General features: G+C 39.1%; 1 protein-coding gene and 2 long non-coding RNA genes across 3 annotated transcripts; all 3 read right to left on the bottom strand.

Annotated features, from left to right (window-relative positions):
* Positions 1-2,959: 2,959 nt before the first annotated feature.
* Positions 2,960-4,438, bottom strand: LOC113470969. The gene is made up of 2 exons (XR_003393842.1): positions 4,316-4,438; positions 2,960-3,061 (listed from the first exon to the last, which is right to left on the bottom strand). It is a non-coding gene; the product is annotated as an uncharacterized LOC113470969 (long non-coding RNA).
* A 642-nt stretch (positions 4,439-5,080) lies between these two features.
* On the bottom strand, positions 5,081-17,096 carry LOC103517816 (cyclic AMP-responsive element-binding protein 3-like protein 4). The gene is made up of 3 exons (XM_026829787.1): positions 16,912-17,096; positions 6,589-6,734; positions 5,081-5,325 (listed from the first exon to the last, which is right to left on the bottom strand). The coding sequence occupies exons 1-3, from the start codon at positions 17,094-17,096 to the stop codon at positions 5,081-5,083; spliced, it is 576 nt and encodes a 191-aa protein (XP_026685588.1).
* Positions 5,675-6,456, bottom strand: LOC113470970. The gene is made up of 2 exons (XR_003393843.1): positions 6,389-6,456; positions 5,675-5,746 (listed from the first exon to the last, which is right to left on the bottom strand). It is a non-coding gene; the product is annotated as an uncharacterized LOC113470970 (long non-coding RNA).
* Positions 17,097-18,069: the final 973 nt, after the last annotated feature.

Below are 18,069 nucleotides of genomic sequence, written 5' to 3'. Positions count from 1 at the left end.
TTTGATACGGGAAACTAATTAAATATGGCAAATGTGCAAAAAGCAAGATACCTACTTGGATAAAATGATCAAACTTACCCATATTTTTATTTATTCTTAAATAATAATAATAAATTTGGATTACCTCTTTCATTTGTTAACAAAGGGGTAGACTCAAATCCTGAATCTAAAGGACTTTGTTTGGAAGTTTGGCCCTAAGTTAAACACTTTAAATTTTGCTTTGATCATATTGTCATCCTGAATACGAAGAGGCGTAAGTGCGAAAATCACATTTTTCAGGAGGGTCAAAATAGTTTTTTAAATTATTTATTTTTTTGAGCCCTTTCTACTGCACAATCTTCACAAAGTCCATGTTTACCTACCTATTCGTTAAAATATTTTCAAAGCATGCTATGTATTATGTTTTTCCAGATTTTTGGCAAGTATTGATCAATGGGATTATTGTAGAAAAACTTGCACTTACGTAAATCAATGTAAATATTCAACAGTTTAAGATACACTTACACCTCTTTGTGTTGGTGATAATGTTACATCTCATAGACATGATAACTCAAAATTGTGTTTTTTACACTTATGCCTCTTTGGTTTGGGCCGACAATATGTACATCAAGATATTCACTATCATCTTTCCCAGTCACCATCTGCATCAATTTTTAGGATTTACCTATGTGCATATTTCAAGACTTTTAACCCTGCCCAGTTGCATTGGAGTAACTTCGGATCTGGAGGTTGGTGGTTCGAGTCCAAGTCAAGTCATAAAATTTAGCGTAGTGCATGCAGGGAACGACATTAATTTGTGACAAGCATTTATGCTTAACACAATTAAAATTCCTAAGTATGGTAACGTGTTCACTTGACATGCAGTAAGTCCCCGTTTCAATTCCCACAATGAAAAAAAAAAGTAACCTCAATGGTGTAGTGGTTAGCGCGGTGGACTTCGGAATCTTCGGATCTGGAGGTTGGTGGTTCGAGTCCAAGTCAAGTCATAAAATTTAGCGTAGTGCATGCAGGGAACAACATTTGTGACAAGCATTTATGCTTAACACAATTAAAATTCCTTTATAGTATGGTAACGTGTTCACTTGACATGCAGCAAGTCCCCGGTTCAATTCCCACAATGGAAAAAAAAAGTTTGCACCCGTGACCAGTTCCTATTTCAAATGGCACCTAAATGGAGAGTTCTGTGTGAGAGTTTTCTAGCTTACCTGATGAGGAACACACTCGTATCTACTTACTATAGGAGGTTCATGCTACGACACAGACGTACCACACGAGTCTGATGTAGCGTTTGCTTCCTTTTTACGATAAAAAAAAGCGGAGAAAAACTTTTTTTTTTTAGCATTTAGGAAAGCAAAGCGTTCCGAACCTTATCTGTTTAGGATAAAGTCCGCTCTGGGTGGGAATCGAACCCGCGACCTAGCGCTTACAACGCATACGCCCTACTCTCCAAACTGGCCTAGGCTGGCCAACCTACATGAAAGTGCAGAAAGTGTTCAGGCAAAAGACAGAAATTAGATAAAATAACAACCAGAAACACTTCTATACAACAGTATATCGCCCAGAAAAAAATTTAGATTTATTTTACAATAAAATTGTCAAAAAAGAGAAGAAACAGAGGAAAAACAATGTTTTCAAAAATAAAAAATAAATTGAAATCATAATAAATCATAAACTCTAAAATAAAAAATAATTTTTACGAAGTAACAAAAAATAAAAACAATATTTCTTTCTAAATGTCCAGGACCACACTTTGAGTGTAAACGCGATTTAAGTTTAACTCTTGGATAAGGCAATCTCATTGGTTGATTTCAAACATTTCAGCCAATCAGATTGTTTCATTCAACAATTAAACATAAACCATGTTTAACCTCAAATTATGGTCTTGTTCTAAAAGTCTATCTAAAAAAATTTAACTAATGCCCAGGGCCATTTTTTGAGATTAAAACTAACCCAAGTGGATTAAAATTTATCCAAATGGGTTAGTTTTAATATCAAACAATGCCACCAGGTACAAATAATAATATACGGAGTTATCTCCTTTAAATAATAGGGAAATTCATATTTAACTATTAAATTATATAAAAATCATTCATTCCAACAAGATAAGAATAGGTTTAAGAGTTAATGGAAATGGAAACTAATGCCCGGGTTCACACTTTGATGTTTAACTTAAGCCAAATGGATTAACTTTCAGATAAAACTTATTAACCCCAATAATTTGAAATTGAAGGTATATTTTTAATGTCCAAGGCCACAATCTGAGTTTTAACTTGATTTAAGTTAAACTCTCGGATGAAGCAATCTGATTGGCTGAAAATTTTGAAATTAACCATTCAGATTGTGTTAATTCAAGATGGAAACTAATGCCCGGGTTCACACTTTGATGTTTAACTTAAGCCAAATGGATTAACTTTCAGATAAAACTTATTAACCCCAATAATTCGAAATTGAAGGTATATTTTTTCTGTCCAAGGCCACAATCTGAGTTTTAAACTTGATTTAAGTTAAACTCTCGGATGAAGCAATCTGATTGGCTGAAAATTTTGAAATGAACCAATCAGATTGTTTAATTCAAGAGTTAAAGTTAAACCGAGTTTCAATTCCGATTGTGGCCCCAGCCATTAACTATAAATTTTCTAAATCAATATTCACGATTAATCCAATGGGATTAACAGATTGTTTAATTCAAGGGTTAAAGTTAAACCGAGTTTAAATTCCGATTGTGGCCCCAGCCATTAACTATAAATTTTCTAAATCAATATTCACGATTAATCCAATGGGATTAACACTTCAATGTGTGGCCCCAAATACAAGCAAACATTATTTGATAAAACTATAAATTTCATTTCGTATGTACAGTCAAAATTAAAGGGAATTAATCTAGGAAACAACAAATAAATAAATGCATTAAATTATAAAGAGGGATCACATACTTCATAGTCATCTTGTTCTACTTTAATGTCTTCAACATCCACAAGGTCTGATTCCCCGCTGTAACTTTTCCCGACGCCACTGCCGTCTTCCTCTACCTTGGTCTTGAATCTACCACTGTTTCCAATTCCTGAGAACAAAATAATAAGAGAAGAGTTTAAAAACAATTCCTCCGGACAATGGATGAAAAGGAGACCTAGTTCTTGGAACGGCTGGCTTTCTCCTATGCTGTCTTCCTTCAATTTCGGGACGATAAGACCTTAGCAGTTACAGTTCCCTCTGTCAAAACTCTTTGAAAAGAAGTTCAAAGATGTGTGACGTCAGACTTCAGGCAGCTGCCTCGCTAGGTAGCGCCAGTATGCAAGCACGCTGGCGGAGGAGCAGAAATGCACAGAAACGTATGCGCACAAACACATTAATGTGTTGCCTGCGAGGGAGCTTTGCTCGGGACATTTGATGTGACGTCATCGTGTACGGGAGCGTATGCCGTGACGTCAAAGTTCACGATTTACCGGTATCTTTTAAATCGATTTAAGTATCTCAGGATCTAGAAGTCGTAGAAGAAATAAGAAAAATTCCGTTGGTCCTCATTTTTCCTGCTCTATGACTTTGAAACATCACCCAAGTAAGCGCAACTGATCTATTGTGTTAAGGATAAATGCTCGTCACAAATGTCGTTCTGCCCTTAATAGACTACGCTAAATTTTATGACTTCACTTGGACTCGAACCACCAATCTCCAGATCCAGAGTCCACCAACCACTATGGCACTGAGGTTGGTCTAGTAAGTACATATGAATTGTTCCCAGGAAGAAGAGTCGATGTTATTAATTTTTGCTACTAACACAAGCTCCTCCCTGGGAACAATTGGCTTGTAAGATACTTTTCCATACTTTGGCGATAGACCTTGGTCTTAGATCCATGTTTCACAGACCTCGCTTTACATCACATCACAAGGTATGAAGCAACCCACACGAGCTTTGCTCGGAACATTTGATGTGACGTCATCGTGTACGCGAATGTATGCCGTGACGTCAAAGTTCACGATTTACCGGTATTTTTTAAATCGATTTATCTCGGGATCTAGACGTCGTAGAAGAAATAGAATAATTCCGTTGGTCCTCATTTTTCCTGCTCTATGACTTTGAAACATCACCCAAGTAAGCGCAACTGATCTATTGTGTTAAGGATAAATGCTCGTCACAAATGTCGTTCTGCCCTTAATAGACTACGCTGAATTTCATGACTTCACTTGGACTCGAACCACCAATCTCCAGATCCAGAGTCCACCAACCACTATAGCACTGAGGTTGGTCTAGTAAGTACATATGAATCGTTCCCGGACTTTGAGGGACTTGTAAGCTCTCATTAAACTTCTACTTTACCTTCTCCACTGTTCTTAAAGTTCAACAGCTCACTCAGATCCGCCAAGAGGCCCCCTAGCCCCCGCCCTCTATCATCCGGTGCCGGGGGTGGATAACTTGCAGCACGACCCCCGCCCGCTGATACAGCGGTATTCTAGTGAAATCCGCGCGTTTTCCCTGCGGATCCGCTGGACGTCCGCAGAAATTTAGACCCGCGATCGCGGTTTTTTTCCCGCTGCAGTAGTAGTCATATTAGAAGTGTTGTGATGTAAGGAATATTGATAACAATTTTTAATTTCTTGAAGTGTTACCTACGTAAATGTAAACCGCTGTGTGTGAAAGAAATCGCGGATTTTGCAGGCGGTAAAAATCCGCTCAGTGTGAAATGAGCCTAAAAATGTTTGGTTACCTACATGAAATTAATGCTTATTACATATTGATATTGCTCGAATCGGTATAAAAGTCTAAAGCGACCTGTACATAATAATAGTGCTTTTTTTTTAAGAGGTGGGGAAATAAGAGAACCTTTTTAAAACCTTTGATATATAAAGGGAGAGTGTGGAATTCATGTCTCAGCTTCAGTGTAGCTTGAGAGACAGTATTCTGTTCAGAAATGTGGCTTTGAGGGGAACATAGAAAAAAAAACTCACAACTCAATTCGTTCGTTCACCACTGGGGGTGTCGTTCCTCACTCACCTAATGACTCACTCACTCATTAATCACGTTCCTCACTCACCTAATGTGGTGTCGTTCCTCACTCACCTAATGACTCACTCACTCATTAACTCACTCACCGGAAGTAGAATGTTGTACGCTCTTCTCCAGGGCGGGCAGATTGAGTTCACTCAGCGCCTCTCCCATAGCGTCCGGGGAGATCGAACCTCCGGACTGTAGATTGGGAGCCAGGATGAGTGCTAGTGATAGACACAGCACCATAAGACAGGTGCTGGATTGAACCTGGTTGTTGTTGAGAAGGTTCGAGGCGCTGCCACCAGAGGTCGCGCCTGTAGCGCCCGTGTTGTTGGCGGTGGCTGGAAATGAAAAGAAAGGAAGGGTTATTAATTATTTAATTTTATAGGTAAATATTTTTTTTTTCTTTTCGAAGAAATAGGTAATGTAGGTATGATGGCGGGAACTGTAACTTTTGGATTTATTTTACAATTGTCAAAGAAGAGAAGAAACAGAGAAAAACAAAATGTTTTCAAAAATAAAAAATAAATTGAAATCATAATAAATCATAAACTCTAAAATAAAAAATAATCTTTACGAAGTAACAAAAAATAAAAACAATATTTCCTTTTAAATGTCCAGGACCACACTTTGAGTGTAAACGCGATTTAAGTTTAACTCTTGGCATAAGACAGGTGCTGGATTGAACCTGGTTGTTGTTGAGAAGGTTCGAGGCGCTGCCACCAGAGGTCGCGCCTGTAGCGCCCGTGTTGCTGGCGGTGGCTGGAAATGAAAAGAAAGGAAGGGTTATTAATTATTTAATTTTATAGATATTTTTTTTTTCTTTTCGAAGAACTAGGTAATGTAGGTATGATGGCGGGAACTGTAACTGCTGAGGTGTTTTCGTACCAAAATCGAAGAGAACTTGTTCTAAAAGTCTATCTAAAAAAATTTAACTAATGCCCAGGGCCATTTTTTGAGATTAAAACTAACCCAAGTGGATTAAAATTTAACCAAATGGGTTAGTTTTAATATCAAACAATGCCACCAGGTACAAATAATAATGAAATCCTACCATTAAAGTCTTGAAAAAAAAAAAATTAATAAAATAAAATAAAAATAAAAAAAAGAAGAGGACTGGATAGGAAAAAGCCAACCGTTCTGAGAACGGACCTTACCTTTTTTTTATTTGAAAGATTGTACCTACCTTGGAACCTCTTTCGCATTACTTCAAAGCAAATCCTTTTACATACATACCTATCCAAGGAACAGAAAAGTTAGGTTAGAAAATTTCCGCCTTGACAGGGATTCGAACCCAGTAGCTAAGGGTTGAGAGTCAGTGCTCTTGACCACTCAGTCACAGAGGTCAACTTTTTTTTAAGGTCCACAACTTGTATCACTCTTGTGACGATCTGTAAGACTCACCATTGTGTAGTCGACTGTTGAGTTTATTCTTGGTGGATAGTAGTGTCTGTATTTTCCTCAGCTGAGAATATTGTAAATGTTACAACAGAACACCCAAATAAGCATCATTCAATAGGATAAGGAAAGTCGTGTGATGTTCACACCAGATTTTTTTTAAGGTCCAAACTTGTATTACTCTTGTGACGATCTGTAAGACTCACCACTGTGCAGTCGACTGTTGAGTTTATTCTTGGTGGATAGTAGTGTCTGTATTTTCCTCAGCTGAGAGCACAGGTTATGGTTGCGGGTCTCCAAGAGTTTGATTCGCTTCAGCAGGTTCACGTTTTCTTCTGTGCATTTCTTTACGCTGTGAAAAACAATGGAAGTTGTAATTTTTGGGTAAATTTTTGGTATAAAATTGATTTCAATGTGCGGGTCTCCAAGAGTTTGATTCGCTTCAGCAGGTTCACGTTTTCTTCTGTGCATTTCTTTACGCTGTGAAAAACAATGGAAGATGTGATTTTGGGTAAATTTTTGGTATAAAATTGATTTCAATGGCCAGCCTAGTTAGCTTAGTTGGTAGTGCGTCTGCCTTGTAAGCGCTAGGCCGCGGGTTCGATTCCCGCCCGGGGCGGATTTTATCCCGATGGGATAATGTTCGTTTTTGGAACGGCTGGCTTTCTCCTATCCTGTCTTCCTTCTCTCTTCGATTTCGGGACGATAAGACCATAGCAGTTACAGTTCCCTCTGTCAAACCTCTTAAAAAAAAAAAAAAAAAAACACCAACAAAACATGATTTCAATGTAAATTGTGGAAATTACCTTACCAAAGATGAAGACGAAGAATATCGCTATATGCAATCAGAAGTTGAAATCAGGATGGATTTTTTTTTTTGTTTTTTTTAACCTTTTGGTAACAAGATGGTGTTCCCGACTTACCTTTGTATGTATGTATTTCGATTAGATGCCCTATCAACACATTCAAGAATATTGACTACGAGCACTATATGTTTAGGCGCTGCTGAGGGGTACAGAAGGAACTCTTGTCAAGTCTCTTATTCGGGCAGATTAAACAATGGGTTCGAATATTTCTTAGTTACTATTAGGTTCACCAACCGTCACCCGTTCTTTCCAACCGCGCCCACATACTTTCTTCTTCCTCTTCCGTCGTCTGAGCGGAGATCTTTGTCTCGAATCTTGCGCGAATCCTTTCAAGTTTCTCTTCTCTTCCAGTTTGGTCCAGAGGAAAGTGGGACGGTAACTTGACACCTTCTCTTCTCCCATAAGACGACGGTTTCCTCAATCTGAAAATCAACATATAATTTATTTATTATTAGTATTGATTATTATTAATACTTATTATTAAGTATTACTTTATTTCTTGTTGTCAAAGCTGGGGACTGATACAACAGGGAGTATACACAGCTTAGTCTGGGCTGGGGACTTTAAACAGAAGAGTGAGAGCTAGCTATGAATTACAGGGGAAGTTAGCATAGGTTGGATTGAATGGCATCACTCGGAAAAATTTTCAGCGAGAAAGAACAGTTAGCAGTCAAAGCGATCACTCTAAGGCTGATGGAGAGGCCGACGACGAAGGCCGCAGCTTATATGGGAAGAGGCAGGAGACAGACATAATAATAATATAAAAGATTATTGCTGCTTGTTTAGTGGTATTATGGTGTTGACCCAGTGTAGCTGCACGAGGGGTTGATCATGATACGACCTTGAGTGGAAGGCAACTAGCTTGTCTGCTGGACTTTACAGAGGTTGCTGTCTGGACTGGAGAGGAGAAGAGGGGGGGGGAGGAAGGAGAAGTGAGGCTTATTTTAAAGCCAGAGAGATGAATACTAGCTTAGTCTGGCTGGGGGACTTATAAACAGAGAGTAGAGCCAGGCTTAGTCCTGGCTAGGGGACTTTAAAGCAGGGAGATCAGACGCCAGCTTAGTCTGGCTGATTTTACACAGAAGTAGACTAGCTTGAAATTTCGCCCTGGGTAAAGAAATAGCAAAGGGTTGAGTGGGCAAGGGCATGCACGCGGAAAATTTTGTTCAGGGCCAAAACCAGTTAGCTTCGAAGCGATCACCTCCTAAACGCTGATTGAGAGGCCGACGACAAACGCCGCGACGCGACCCATCTGAACATGGGAAAGAAGCGCGGGAGAAAATAATAACAAAAATAAAAATTTATTTGTTGTTGTTCCCTGATGTTATTATGTTGACCGGCAGTGTAGGCTGCACCGCAGGGGTTGATAATCATAATAGACACTCTTGAGTGGAAGGCAACCACTAGGCGAGGTTAACGCCTTAGGCGTTCTCTACCACCTAACCCTTAGAGCTCCATTGTGGTCAAATTCTCAAATAAATGAGGATAAAATTCCATACCTCGGCTGGGATCGAACCCACGCCCTCCTGATTACCAGGCGAGCGTCTTAACCACTACGCCACCGAGGCAGGTTGATGGTCTCTAGCCAAGATTACTTTCTCGGTCCCAAACCGATAAAGCAAGATGAACCCTTTGTAATCACCAGCTATCCAGAATGGTTAGGGTTTAGCTGCTCTTATCCCTATTTATAGTCCCACAGCAAGGCACTGGCCCTGTTTACGGTCCCACAGACAGACTTAATTTACTTTTTGAAATATTGTAAGCACGAATGGTTTAGCTGCTCTTATCCCTATTTATAGTCCCACAGCAAGGCACTGGCCCTGTTTACGGTCCCACAGACAGACTTAATGTACTTTCAGAGATATTGATTAATATTTACATACAACTAGAAATTCAATAAACTGTGGACCTCACTCCTTTTGGGGCCCAACATTCATTGAGAAAATGTCCTTGGATGTGTTGAATATTTTACCAAATTTCATCAAATTTTCAGTCAAAACGTTGATATTTCAGTATAAACGTTGAAAATTCGGTGGGAAAGCGCGGCATAAAAGCCCAATATGACCCTAATCCCTTGAATCACTTTCATATTCCATGCCAGCCCAAGCTGATCCACTCCCTGTTTTGCACTTGCAGAAATATTGTCGCTAGTTACATCTGACTAGTCAGGAAAAAGTTGAAATTTCAGGGAAAAGGCGCGGCATAAAAGCTTCATATAACTCTAATAAAGGCCTTGAATCACTTTCATGTTCGATAACATCATTCATTATATCGTGCAAATACGACTTTTTTCTTTTAGTCAAAAGGAACAAGCTGGGCCCGTCCCTCCGGGAATTTTTTAGCCCGTAGTTTATTCGATCGTGGTTAAAGAATACCAAGTGTTATCTAAAACTTTCTCGCTATGAGTTTATAGGTCGTCCCGACAAATTTCAAGATCAGAGCTCATTTGTGTGAGAAAATGTGACAAAAATCCCTCAAAAACCGGTTTTTTTTTTGCTTTTTGGTTTTCTGGACAAAATTTGCACCACCACTTTCGTGTTCCTGGTAAAAAGACCTTTAATTTGATGTATATGTAGGTCGACTAGGTTTAGATAAGTCCTTCTATGGGGTCAGACATACAATAGTCCGTCCCTTATCCCTTTTTATTACTATTGTAATAATAAAGGAAGGACGGACTAATAAAGGAAGGAAAGGGAAAAAGCGAGAGAGGAGAGAAGGAAGAACGCAAAATATTGGGACAGCGGAGAATGAGGGGAGAGGGGAAAAGGCCGTGATGAGCTAACGAAAGAAAACAAGGAAAAGGGCGAAATAACGAATATAAACGATCGAGGAGGGAGAGAGACTTACAGAACGAAGGAAAGGAGAGCCTTTTTATTACTATTGTAATAATAAAGGAAGGACGGACTAATAAAGGAAGGAAAGGGAAAAAGCGAGAGAGGAGAGAAGAAAGAACGCAAAATATTGGGACAGCGGAGAATGAAGGGAGAGGGGAAAAGGCCGTGATGAGCTAACGAAAGAAAACAAGGAAAAGGGCGAAATAACGAATATAAACGATCGAGGAGGGAGGGAGACTTACAGAACGAAGGAAAGGAGAGAAGGAATGGAAGGACAACGTCACCGAAGTAAAGGCGCGGAAGGGGAGGAAAGAACGCAGAAACGACAAGAAGTAGAGGGAAATATTACAAAGAGTAAAGATGATACGAGTGAGGGGAGAAGGAGAATCAACAGAAGGGAAAACGACAAGAAAGTAGAGGGAAATATTACAAAGAGTAAAGATGATACGAGTGAGGGGAGAAGGAGAATCAACAGAAGGGAAAGGGGGAGGTAAAAAATCAAGAAAAGGGAAGGAGGGAGAGGAAAATCAAGAGAAGAGGAGGAAAATCAAGCGAGGGAAAACCGAGAGAGGAGAATAAAAAAAAAAAATGTTAGCACACTTTAATAAATGTTAAAAAAAAACCTTTTGAATTTTCTATTTGCCAAACTAAAGTGTATTGCAAACTCGTATCTATCTTTCACAATTTACATGGTGAAAAATGGAACATTGTCTGACATTGTACCATTTCCCACCATGAAAACTGTCAAAGGAAAATACGATTTAAGTTAACCATTTTATTATTGTAAAAAAAAAGATAAAATAAAATAACAATAACAAAAAATAAAGTACTAATAACAGAAGTAACACAAAACTATAATAATTATTATGTACGAGTAATAAGCGTGAGAAATTACCGGCTAAAAATTCAATAAAAAATATCATTTTTAGGGATTCTAAATTTAGAATAATAAATTCATGAGAAATATTTTACTATGTATAAAAAAAAAAAAAAAAAAAAAAAAAAAAAAATAGATATTTTAGAACCATACATTACTTCACCAAAGGATGGAAAAGTATTTAGTTATTTACCCACAAATACATATTTTCATCTATAGAATTCGTCCAAATTCAAAATTCTACTGTTCCATTGGCTAGTAAAGGAATTTCGATTGTGTTAAGGATAAATGCTCGTCACAAATGTCGTTCTGCCCTTAATAGACTACGCTCAATTTTATGACTTCACTTGGACTCGAACCACCAATCTCCAGATCCAGAGTCCACCAACCACTATACCACTGAGGTTGGTCTAGTAAGTACATATGAATCGTTCCCAGGAAGAAGGGTGGATGTTATTTTTGCTACGAACACACAAGCTCTTCTCCCTGGGAACAATTCACTTGTAAGATACTTTTCCATACTTTGGTATTTACCCACAATTACATATTTTCATCTATAGAATTCGTCCAAATTCAAAATTCTACTGTTCCATTGGCTAGTAAAGGAATTTCAATGGTGTTAAGGATAAATGCTCGTCACAAAAATGTCGTTCTGCCCTTAATAGACTACGCTCAATTTCATGACTTGACTTGGACTCGAACCACCAATCTCCAGATCCAGAGTACACCAACCACTATACCACTGAGGTTGGTCTAGTAAGTACATATGAATCGTTCCCAGGAAGAAAGGCCAATGTTATTTTTGCTACTAACATAAGCTCTTCTCCCTGGGAACAATTGGCTTGTAAGATACTTTTCCATACTTTGACGATGGACCTTGGTCTTAGATCCATGTTTCACAGACCTCGCTTTACATCACATCACAAGGTATGAAGCAACCCACATCACTTCACTCAACTTCAATATAACTTTCCTCTTCCGCCGCTAGGTAGCGTTGGGATCGGTTGAACGAAGCCACACGCCCGGTCTCTCCCGAGTCAGACCCGAGTAGGCCCGAGCTTACCCGATTGTATTTCGGCGCGAACTCATCCACAGGGGAATCAAGAATTTTCCGAACACTTCGCGTGCCGAAGGTCGCGAAGTTTTCCTTCGCAGCGGCCAGGAGGGACATTAAAGGTTCTAAATTCGGGACTGCTTTCGCCTGTCGTTTATTCGGATATTGCACCTCGTCCAGATGTAACGCGGGACGTTTTCGCGTCGGCTTGCCGTAGTTATGATCGAGGATTTCCAAGTCTGGACTTGCCCTGTTCATTTTATCTCCGGCACTGTATTTATCGCACTCGTACTCCGCTTCTACATCACATACTTCATAGTCATCTTGTTCTACTTTAATGTCTTCAACATCCACAAGGTCTGATTCCCCGCTGTAACTTTTCCCTACGCCACTGCCGTCTTGCTCTACCTTGGTCTTGAATCTACCACTGGTTCCAATTCCTGAGAACAAAATAATAAGAGAGGAGTTTAAAAACAATTCCTCCGGACAATGGATGAAAAGGAGACCTTGGAACGGCTGGCTTTCTCCTATGCTGTCTTCCTTCAATTTCGGAACGATAAGACCTTAGCAGTTACAGTTCCCTCCCTCTGTCAAACCAAGATCAGAGCTCATTTGTGTGAGAAAATGTGACAAAAATCCCTCAAAAACCGTTTTTTTTTTTTTTTTGCTTTTTGGTTTTCTGGACAAAATTTGCACCACCAATTTCGTGTTCCTGGTAAAAAGACCTTTGATTTGATATATAGGTCGACTAGGTTTGGATAAGTCCTTCTATGGGGTCGCTTCTACATCACATACTTCATAGTCATCTTGTTCTACTTTAATGTCTTCAACATCCACAAGGTCTGATTTCCCGCTGTAACTTTTCCCGACGCCACTGCCGTCTTCCTCTACCTTGGTCTTGAATCTACCACTGGTTCCAATTCCTGAGAACAAAATAATAAGAGAAGTCAAAACTCTTTGAAAAGAAGAAGTTCAAAGATGTGTGACGTCAGACTTCAGGCAGCTGCCTCGCTAGGTAGCGCCAGTATGCAAGCGCGCTGTCAGAGGAGCAGAAAGAAATGCACAGAAACGTATGAGCACAAACACATTAATCTGCTGCCTGCGAGGGAGCTTTGCTCGAGAAATAAATACTTGGCGTATACTTCTTCAACCAGGTCGGCGTTTGAGGGCGTGGTGGTGGGTCTGTTGTGTACGGAGCCCAGGGCGTACTTGGTGAACAAGAGACTACGGGAGCGACCTGTGAATTCCATTAAATTATTTTTATTGTTCAAATACTTGCGGGAAATATGGGGATGCGAGAAGAAAAATGACCTAATATCTAATAATCAATTTCGAGCATTTGAAACCAATTAACCATTGTTTAAATACATGTTAGTTTGTTAAGAGCCATTTCACACTGAGCGGATTTTTACCGTGCGGATCGAAGTTCAAAGATGTGTGACGTCAGACTTCAGGCAGCTGCCTCGCTAGGTAGCGCCAGTATGCAAGCACGCTGGCGGAGGAGCAGAAAGAAATGCACAGAAACGTATGCGCACAAACACACTTCTACATCACATACTTCATAGTCATCTTGTTCTACTTTAATGTCTTCAACATCCACAAGGTCTGATTTCCCGCTGTAACTTTTCCCCACGCCACTGCCGTCTTCCTCTACCTTGGTCTTGAATCTACCACTGGTTCCAATTCCTGAGAACAAAATAATAAAAGACGAGTTTAAAAACAATTCCTCCGGACAATGGATGAAAAGGAGACCTTGGAACGGCTGGCTTTCTTCTATGCTGTCTTCCTTCAATTTCGGAACGATAAGACCTTAGCAGTTACAGTTCCCTCTGTCAAAACTCTTTGAAAAGAAGAAGTTCAAAGATGTGTGACGTCAGACTTCAGGCAGCTGCCTCGCGAGGTAGCGCCAGTATGCAAGCACGCTGGCGGAGGAGCAGAAAGAAATGCACAGAAACGTATGCGCACAAACACCGCACGAATGCTCTTCAGCGAAAGCACGAATGCTCTTTAGCGAAAGTACGAATGCTCTTCAGCGAAAGCACAAATTCTCTTCAGCGAAAACACGATTTCTCTTCAGCGAAAACACGAGTGCTCTTCAGCTAAAACACGAATGCCCTTCAGCGAAAGCACGAATGCTCTTCAGCGAAAGCACGAATGCTCTTTAGCGAAAGTACGAATGCTCTTCAGCGAAAGCACAAATTCTCTTCAGCGAAAACACGATTTCTCTTCAGCGAAAACACGAGTGCTCTTCAGCTAAAACACGAATGCCCTTCAGCGAAAGCACGAATGAATGCCCTTCAGCGAAAGCACGAATGAATGCCCTTCAGCGAAAGCACGAATGAATGCCCTTCAGCGGAAGCACGGATGCTTCACAACTCTTTGAACTTTTTCATTAGAACGGCAATTAAAAATTGAATTTTCGACCTTTTACAGTTACTTTTTCGGAGTTTTGACCTCGGATTTGGGTTTTTCACAACTTTTTACGTAGGAATCGAGCTTTTATTAAAAATATTTTCCCAATTGCATCTCCCCCATTATGTTGTCGAGGCAGTGTGGAGGGTTTCAGTCGACGTTGAATGACGGCGCCAACTATGTGTGGACCAAGCTTTACATTCCATTTTATCCTAAAGCTGGGTACACACGTTTCGAGCTACAAGCTGATACTATGTTATTGTTTGTCTTCTACCTTGACTTCGGATAGAAGGTTCAGTGTATTGGGGCCTAAAAGAAAAATTCTCGATTGGTAAAGGTGTGTTTACACATGGTCGATCGGCCGTCGACTATGTGTGGACTGTGTGGACACACCTTAAGATTGACATCATCGTCAATGTCCATGTGGAAACCAACCCAATCCGACTTGAACCAGTTCGTGTTTTTTTTTTTTTTTTCTTCTTCTTCTTTTTCCTCTTCTTCTTCTTCTTCTCCTTCTTCCTCCTTCTTCTTCTCTTTTTTTAAATCGATTTATCTCGGGATCTAGAAGTCGTAGAAGAAAAAGAAAAATTCCGTTGGTCCTCATTTCTCCTGCTCTATGACTTGAAACATCACCCAAGTAAGCGCAACTGATCTATTCCCGATCTAGAACTTACAAGTCAGACACGCTACCATCGGGAAATATGGGGATGCGAGAAGAAAAATGACCGAATATCTAATAATCAATTTCTAGCATTTGAAACCAATTAACCATTGTTTAAATACATGTTAGTTTGTTAAAAATGTTTGGTTACCTACATGAAATTAACGCTTATTACATATTGATATTGCTCGAATCGGTCTAAAAGTCTAAAGCGACCTGTACATAATAATAGTGCTTTTTTTTAAGAGGTGGGGAAATAAGAGAGCCTTTTTAAAACCTTTGATACATTGATATATAGGTAACATCTAACTAGTCAGGAAAAAGTTGAAATTTCAGGGAAAAGGCGCGGCATAAAAGCTTCATATAACTCTGATAAAGGCCTTGAATCACTTTCATATTCCATAACATCATTCATTATATCGTGCAAATACGACTTTTTTCTTTTAGTCAGAATGTGGAATTCATGTCTCAGCTTCAGTGTAGCTTGAGAGACAGTATTCTGTTCAGAAATGTGGCTTTGAGGGGAACATAGAAAAAAAAAACTCACAACTCAATTCGTTCGTTCACCACTGGGGGTTTCGTTCCTCACTCACTCACTCACTCACTCACTCACTTTAGCCCGTAGTTTATTCGATCGTGGTTAAAGAATACCTATGTACCTACCTAATTTGTTTAATATTCAATTTATTATTATTATTTTATTATTATTGATTTGATTTTTCAATTTAACTTTCATGTAAAAAAAAAAAAAAAAAAAAAAAAAAAATGATTTCAATGTAAATTGTGGAAATTACCTACCAAATGAGGACGAAGAATATGTATGCATCAGAGGTTGAAATCAGGATCGATTTTTTTTAACCTTTGTAACATGGTGTCACCTTACCTTTGTATGTATGTATGGTTATCCTATCAAAATCAAATATGCATACGAGACTATGTTTAGGCAGCTGGGGTAAAGGAACTTTTCAGCCTTATTCAGGCAAGTTAAACAATGTATATTCTATTCTATTCAATTCTATTTCCTACCTACCTATGTTATATATAAAAAAAAAAAAAAAAAAAAAAAAAAAACATGATTTCAATGTAAATTGTGGAAATTACCTACCAAATGAAGACGAAGAATATGTATGCATCAGAGGTTGAAATCAGGATGGATTTTTTTTTTAACCTTTGTAACATGGTGTCACCTTACCTTTGTATGTATGTATTGTTATCCTATCAAAATCAAATATGTATACGAGATTATGTTTAGGCTGCTGGGGTAAAGGAACTTTTCAGCCTTATTCGGGCAGGTTAAACAATGTAGATGTGATGAAAGTCCCCTCTGTAAAACCTCTTAAAAAAAAAAAAAAAAAAAAAAAATGATTTCAATGTAAATTGTGGAAATTACCTACCAAATGAAGACGAAGAATATGTGTGCACCAGAGGTTGAAACCAGGATGGATTATTTTTCTAACCTTTGTAACATGGTGTCACCTTACCTTTGTATGTATCTATTGTTATCCTATCAAAATCAAATATGTATACGAGACTATGTTTAGACTGCTGGGGTAAAGGAACTTTTCAGCCTTATTCAGGCAGGTTAAACAATGTATATTCTACTCTATTCTATTCTATTCTATTCCTCCTCAGAGGTTGAAATCAGCCTAGGAGATGCTTTATTTGTACCTAAATATTCAAAAATAAAGAAATCTTATTCAAATTCAAATTCATTTTCTATTCTATTCAATTCTATTCATTTTCTATTCTATTCAATTCAACTCAATTCAATTCAATTCTATTCAATTCAATTCTATTCTGTTCAATTCTATTCTATTCAACTCACCGTTCTTCCAACCCGTCCACATACTCCTTCTTCCTCTTCCTCGAGTCCTGAGCGGAGATCTTGTTTCGAATCTTGCGTCGAATCCTCTTCAGTTCTCTCTCTTCCAGTTTGGTCAGAGGATAGTGGGACGGTAACTTGACACCTTCCTTCTCCATAAGACGACGTTCCTCATCTGAAATCAACATATAATTTATTTTTTGGTCAGAGGATAGTGGGACGGTAACTTGACACCTTCCTTCTCCATAAGACGACGTTCCTCATCTGAAATCAACATATAATTTATTAATTTCTTATTTTATTTCTTTTTGTCAGGCTGGGGACTTTAAACAGGGAGTAGACCAGCTTAGTCTGGCTAGGGAATTTTTAACAGGAAGTAGACCAGCTTAGTCTGGCTGGGGGACTTTAAACAGGGAGTAGACCAGCTTAGTCTGGCTGGGGGACTTTAAACAGAGAGTAGACTAGCTTGAATTTCCCTCGCTAAAGAGATAGCAAAGGTTGAGTGGGAAGGGCATCCACGCGGAAAATTTTGTTCAGCCAAAACCAGTTAGCTTCAAAGCGATCACTCTAAAGTTGATTGAGAGGCCGACGACAAACGCCGCTGCTCTTACCCCTATTTATAGTCCCACAGCAAGGCACTGGCCCTGTTTACGGTCCCACAGACAGACTTAATGTACTTTCAGAAATATTGATTAATATTTACATACAACTAGAAATTCAATAAACTGTGGACCTCACTCCTTTTGGGGCCCAACATTCATTGAGAAAATTTCCTTGGACGTGTCGAATATTTTACCGAATTTCATCAAATTTTCAGTCAAAACGTTGATATTTCAGTATAAACGTTGAAATTTCGGTGGAAAGGCGCGCCATAAAAGCCCAATATGACCTTAATCCTTGAATCACTTTCATATTCCATGCCAGCCCAAGCTGGTCCACTCCCTGTTTTGCACTTGTAACATCTATCATCAAATTTTCAGTCAAAACGTTGATATTTCAGTATAAACGTTGAAATTTCGGTGGAAAGGCGCGCCATAAAAGCCCAATATGACCCTAATCCTTGAATCACTTTCATATTCCATGCCAGCCCAAGCTGGTCCACTCCCTGTTTTGCACTTGTAGAAATATTGTTGCTAGTTACATCTGCTGGGGGACTTTAAA

The sequence above is a fragment of the Diaphorina citri genome, unplaced genomic scaffold (genome assembly GCF_000475195.1).
Source record: "Diaphorina citri unplaced genomic scaffold, Diaci psyllid genome assembly version 1.1 scaffold1973, whole genome shotgun sequence".
NCBI classification, from domain to species: Eukaryota; Metazoa; Arthropoda; class Insecta; order Hemiptera; family Psyllidae; genus Diaphorina; species Diaphorina citri.
The sequence above is the reverse complement of the archived record's forward strand: the minus strand, read 5'-3'. Positions and strand labels throughout refer to the sequence as shown.

Excerpts from the sequence above, each read along its gene's own strand:
- LOC103517816 (XM_026829787.1), bottom strand. The coding sequence starts at position 17,096 with ATGTTGATTTCAGATGAGGAACGTCGTCTTATGGAGAAGGAAGGTGTC. Across the intron at positions 6,735-16,911 it reads GTGGACGGGTTGGAAGAACG|CGTAAAGAAATGCACAGAAG; the intron begins GTGAGTTGAATA and ends TGTTTTTCACAG. Across the intron at positions 5,326-6,588 it reads CAACAGTCGACTGCACAGTG|CCACCGCCAACAACACGGGC; the intron begins GTGAGTCTTACA and ends TTTCATTTCCAG.